This window comes from Balearica regulorum, chromosome 6 (genome assembly GCF_011004875.1).
Source record: "Balearica regulorum gibbericeps isolate bBalReg1 chromosome 6, bBalReg1.pri, whole genome shotgun sequence".
Classification (NCBI taxonomy): Eukaryota; Metazoa; Chordata; class Aves; order Gruiformes; family Gruidae; genus Balearica; species Balearica regulorum.
In genome coordinates, this window is record NC_046189.1 from 9,341,336 (window position 1) to 9,347,335 (window position 6,000).

Consider the following 6,000-nt stretch of genomic DNA (forward strand, 5'->3'; position numbering starts at 1 on the left):
TTGCTGTTTGAGCAGTACTGAAATTATGGATAGTGCTGCTACACAAACCAGAAAAGAAATAAAAAGCAACTTTAGTTTCAAGTTACATGAGACTGCTTGCATAACACTGGAGGAAAAAGTGGCAGCAATGGAAATATTGTCACGTTTTTAAGAGGCCACCATTAGGGATAAAGAATAGAAAGACACACAGCCACAAAATAATTGGCAAGGTCATGCTAAGATTTTCCAGACCTCTCTGTGTGTGTATGTATATATAGCAAATAAAGAAAATGTTTTGCAAGCAATATAATTGTCATTTAAGTACTTATGGAAAACACCATCAAAGAAGAGAAAAACCCCCAAACTTTCATTAAACTCAGATGCCTATCTGTTTTATGCAGAAGAGAGATAGATGTCAGGAAGTAGGTGACTAATGAAGTGGAACTCTGAGAATCTTTGCCTTAGATAAACAATTATTAGAGAAATGTTCAGCCAGTCAAAATAAATATCATTTTGCAGACGCCTAATGGAAAATCCTTTAAGCCATTCATAACAAAAAATCCCAGCTAAGCATAGAATAGCAAACGTGCTAATGATTTACTGGGGTTCCTTTTTCAGGGTGCTGCATTAAGCCCAAAATATGCACTTTTATTCCTGAGATAACCACAGCTAATCATAGTTAAATATCTGTATGTGTCTGAAAGGTGGTAATTACATTTGTGACAAACATGAACATCCATAAGCACTATACAGTCTTCTTTTGAAGAGCTGAGACGCAGATACACACAGAGCTAAGAGGTCACAGCACTTGTATCTAAGCAGGTACATTAAAATGTGAATTATTGTTCCACAAAGTAAGACAGTGGAATTATTATTTTGAATTCTCTTTGTTGAAGGCTTGGTCTTCCCATAGCTGCTTGGAGCCTATAGCGACCAGGACAGCTCTGAGCTGTGCACAGGAACAAACTGTGTTCAGCAGACGTTGGGCATTACCTTTAGAAACCAGTAAGAGTGTGCAATTTGTCATCTGAAGGAATGACCTACCTGCAGCAGCTTCCTGATTCTTTTCAGGTTGTGTATCAAGAGAAGATTCTTCTCCTGTGAAACCCGGTCCAGCTGTTCATCCACTTGTATTAGCAGATTCTGTAGAAGGATGGTTGCCATTGCTTCATTGTTGGATGCAGCCTCCCTAAAGAATCAATGAATGAGAACCATGCATGTTAAAAATGTTGTAAGAAGTGTCCATCTCTCTGTACAGAAAAATATAATCCATTCAGAAATTTAGGCAGCAAAAAAAAGGCTTTAAATGTATGGTGACTTGCATGTAGTTAGAGGTTTGTGAATAATTGATTTTATGATCCTTTTATTTATATTCATGCAGATACGCAGCTATAAAGACAGGGTGAGGATGTTCTTAGCACAGGCTACGGAGTCAGCCAGAGGGGAAACAACCAGGGGTTTGTAGTCTCTGGTCCAGTGAATATTTAAATATTTTTAGCCCACTTCCCAGAGGGAACAAGGCTTATGCATACTATCCCTCTCACTCAGTCACACAGATTTAATTTCTGGATTTGCTGCCCAGTTTCAGACAAAGTTGACAGTGGGCTCGAAGTCCAAAAGATAGTATGTTCTTACAAATTTCACAGAAGACTGGCAGATTGGTAGAAGAGAGGAATCCAAATTAGTGCCTCCACTGAGGAAAATGGCAGTAATAACTTGCTGCGGGAGGCAACAGCCAGATGGCTAGTCAGCAGATATATATCTTCACACCAGGCACCAGATGAGCCTTTGCCCGGCCAAACTATTTGGAGATACAGGAAGACTCTGAAGCTGCTGGTGAAGGGTACGTAGGGGACAAAGGACGCAAACACACACAAGAACAGGCTGAACTGGTTCTGCTGTTTATGGAACAGCTTGGTAAGTGAAGGGCAATAACATTAGCAAGGAAGATAGACTGTGGACTGCATAGCATCCTTGCCCTTGGGATATTCTCTCTCCTTGCCCCTCAAATGGCAAATGCCTGTTTGAGATATGCCTGCTAAATCTGGCAAAAAGTAGATTTTAATGTTTCCCATGTTCCTATAGCCCCATAAATACTGAGCTATAAACTGTAAGGAAAGATAATATACCTTAGGAGATATTTTTTTTTTTTTTCCCCCAATAGTGCTCCAATAGTCTTGTGGATTTAGCTTGAAAAATTGACATGTCTCCTTCTGGTACGACTAATATAAACTTTTTTTTTTCTGGCATTTAGTTCTGAGTTTTCTTAAGATAATTATCCAGTGAATTCGATCCAAATTTGTGCATAAATTCACCTTCTAGAGAACGGTTCCTGCAAATAGCTGGCTTGTTCCCCAAAATTATATATCCAGCTTTAAGTGCTATTTTGGACAAGTGAATAATTCTATGCTGCAAGAGATAAACGTTTAACATTTCCATTGAAAACTAACTTGCATTTTTTTTTTCCTATGAAAAACCTGTAATACCATTAATTTGCTAGACCATTTTTATTGGATTTTGTTTAGGAATAAGTTCAAATGAAACCTCACCTCCAGCCATTTCTTAAATTTAAACTTTGACAGTTCAACGGGCTAAATCCATAACTAGTGGAGTACTGTTCTTGGAGTGCAGCTGCCTGCACAGTTCACAAATGAGCACCCTAAAATCTGCCAGATAATGAAAGAATTGTTCATGACTGAAATCATATGAGAGGGAATAAATTTAATCCTACCAATCTTGGCTTTCTATCCATTGTGCTAGTAGGTGCCGGATTTCCATGGGGAAGTTATCATCATAGAACTGGTCTACCTGCTCCAAAAACTTTATTTCCAGTTGCTGAACTTGACTCCATTGGGACATACTGCAAAGGAAAAGAACAAACATGTTTGCCATTGAAAGGTGAATATGAATTAATAATCCAGAGTGCATAAATCACTTATTTTCATTGCAGTTCTTATTATGTACTTTAATGTTCCTGTTTATTCTGTTTCTCAAAACAGACAGTACTTGACTAATGTCAGTCAGTTAAAGGGAAGAGGGGAAAAACGTGAGTATGACCATTAAAAGAAGTTTAGCTCATACACTTGAATGGGCCCCTCTGCTAATTTCCTTCTTTAATGCAAATATTTTGGGGTATTGTACGATGCCTTTAAAACAGGGAGATTTACACAGCATCTCTCATCAAGAGAAGTAGCTTAGGATTGTATTCTTCAAATCCAGGTGAAACTGTGCTTGTGAAAAAGTAGTAGAAAGCAACAAATTCGTTCTCCTCTTAGTGAATTCATACCACTCAAACTCTTCCTAAAGCTATAATGGTTGTATGTTATTGTGCTGTTCCTAGAGCCCCACATCTTCTGTTTGGAGAGTACTGTTTGTTTTACAACCTGCATTGTTTATCTAGTGCATCTTTTTCATTTTTAATTCCCATACAATCCTGAGATTTGATGCTACAGAAAGAAAAAAAGATTGGGAAGCGTAAAGTCACATGAAAACTGTAAGACAAGCAAGAGTAGCATCACCTAATGACAGGCTCTGAAATTCTTACTGAATTAACTATCCCAAGTAAGTTTTGACTGTTTACTGAGTTACTGGAGTTAGAAGCTTGGTTATTCCAGATTTTAGGCGGGCGGAATTAACACCTGCTCCTCTCTATGGCCTAAAGAGATTGCTTTGGGTGAGCAGGCTCTTCACGTAGGCATCTCAGCCTGAGTGACACTCTCTCCGTTTAGGAGAACGTTACCTTTCTGATACCTGCACTCTAGGGTTGCACAACATCTTCATTAATCCCACTAGTGAAAACACCATTTTCATTGTGATTTTTTTCAATGCAGGAAAGACTAAAGATAAAACATTGCCTCAGGGCAGGCCATGCCAGGCTATAATTCTTGATGTGGCATGTGGGTAAAACGTCAGTGGTAGGGTTGGGAACAGACCATGGTGGATGAGCAGAGAAGAGGGATGTCCTAGGACCTGTGCCCTGGGATCTCTGTCCTCGAGTGGGCTCTGCCCACACCCTGATCCCGTACCAGAGGTCATCATCCCTTTCCTTAGGTTGGTTGGTTGGTGTTAACAAGCTCCAGAAAATCCAGCCATGGACTGCAGATGGTACTGCAGTAGGTCAACATATTACAACTGTTAGAACATTTTTTGATAGAAATTTTTCCTGAAAAAAAGATGAGATTTCATCAAAAGTGACATTTTTATAGAAAGTTGACCTTTTTATAAACAGCTTTTCTATTTCCTATTCTGAATCATAGTTTCAGAATGTCAACAGTTTGGAGTAGAGAATACATCATAGTTTTAATGCTGTGGTCTTTCATTTTGCATTTTCTTAAGTCAGAGGGAAAAAAAAGGAGATGAAATATCTCAAGATGTAACAGAGTCCTGAGTACTTATTTATGCAAAAGTAAAAGTGAGAGTTTTAGTTTCTCCTTAACAAAGGCTGGATGGGACAATTCTGTGTGTGGTATGAAGGATGCTGTATAACGTCAGTGGAAATGTGCCCAGCAACATTTCCCTTGTCTTTATTATTCCTGTTCAGAGAGGAAAAAAAAAAAAATACTGCCTGAACATTTACTTTGTTTCTTTAAATTGCTGAGAAGGAGTAACACACAGGAGTGTTTCACTGTGCTGCTATGCTGATAGTTCCAAAGAATCACAGACCTTATTTTGAGGTACATACAAGGAACCAAATCATGATGCATTAATAATGTTCATAGAAAAAAAAAAAAAAGATTTGCAAGCCTGTTTACTTTCAGTGGGAGTTTTTATTGCAATTTCTGGTGAATTCTGGTGATTATGATCTCCTAAAGAGATTAGTAAGAAAACTTGTTTTTCTTTTTTTCCTTAGATGACAATAAGGCAAGCTTTTGCCCCGGCTGTAGCCCCTCGGGCCCTCTGCGCAGCGCGCAGGGATGCTCACGTGTGTAAGCCCTTGCATGGCACATGGGTACGGTCTGTACCGGGATTTTTGTACCATCCTCGGTACGATACGGCCTGGCATCCGTCTTGCCTTTGCGCGAAAGAGGTGGCACCGCAAGTTAAAGAGCTCGGAGAGTTGCGGTCTGTTCTGGATGGCCCCTGAAGGCAGCCAGCAGAAGGGGTGCCATGTCGCAGCCAGCAGTAAGACGTGGGTAGTTGCGATAGCGCTGCTGCTTCACGTCCCGCTTTTTCCGTGGCCAAGGGCTCGCTTACGTGCTGCTGGTTTTGCCCGCGAGTCTCTCCCTAACGGTACCCGCTATGCTAAACGTTACGTGAATTTCCTCTCGTCCCTCCGCCCGAGAACCGCTTCGCCCTTCCCAACGCCTGGCGCGGCAAGAGGCCGCCGGCCCGGGCGCCCGCGCTCCGTCCCGCCGGCGGGGGTACGGCTAGGGCCCCGGCCCCCCGCGCCCCCCCGTTCCCCCGGGGCTCCCCACTTGCCTGCGCCAGCGGGTCCCTGCCGAGCCCTGCTGCCGGCGGCGGCTCACCTCCTGCCCGCCCGGCCCCCGCCGCCCGCTTTATGGCGCGCCCGCCCCCGGCCCCGCCGGCAGCGGCCTTCCTGTGCGTCAGCCGGGCCCGGCGGAGGGCTCCGCGATCTACCGAGCGCTCGCAAGCCCACAAAGAAACGCCAGGCCCGCCGGGGACTCGGTACAGCCGTGCCTCAGGGGCTGTGAGACGTGCGGGGCGGGCGTCAGAGACACTGGAGTCACGGCAGTTATCTAGAAGTGTCGAGGAGGAAGGAGATTGTTAGTCTTCAGGAGGCTTAAAAAGCACTAAACCCTTTCTAATTTGTACTGTGGGGCCCGGCGTGCAGGGGCCATCGCCCCTGGGGAGCCAGGCTGCTGCTGGGCCGAGGGGCGTGGAGCCAGCAGCTTCCCCCTGCACGTACCCACCACCCCACTTCTGCTGTACTGAGCCCCAGTTAGGAGGCAAAGGGTGGTCCTTCCAGGAGTTTGGTGGCAGAGCATGGAAACAACATGCGCTGTGGCTTCCTGCGGCTTTCCTCATTTAGGTAGTACCTGGGATGCAGGAGCATCCTAGATA

General features: G+C 43.6%; 1 protein-coding gene across 4 annotated transcripts in view; it reads right to left on the reverse strand.

The window, feature by feature from the left end:
• STAT4 (signal transducer and activator of transcription 4) overlaps positions 1 to 5,503 on the reverse strand; it is a 42,214-nt gene extending 36,711 nt beyond the window's left edge. For 3 of the 4 annotated variants that reach the window (XM_075756200.1, XM_075756199.1, XM_075756197.1), the window contains exons 1-3: positions 5,398 to 5,503; positions 2,711 to 2,839; positions 1,024 to 1,168 (exon numbers count right to left, since the gene is read on the reverse strand). In XM_075756200.1, coding sequence (XP_075612315.1) covers positions 1,024 to 1,168; positions 2,711 to 2,838 — 273 coding nt within the window. In that variant the 5' untranslated portion in view covers position 2,839; positions 5,398 to 5,503. Of the gene's footprint in view, positions 1 to 1,023; positions 1,169 to 2,710; positions 2,840 to 5,397 lie in introns of those variants that run through there. The other variant, XM_075756201.1, reaches the window with a different exon arrangement.
• Between the last annotated feature and the right edge of the window lie 497 nt (positions 5,504 to 6,000).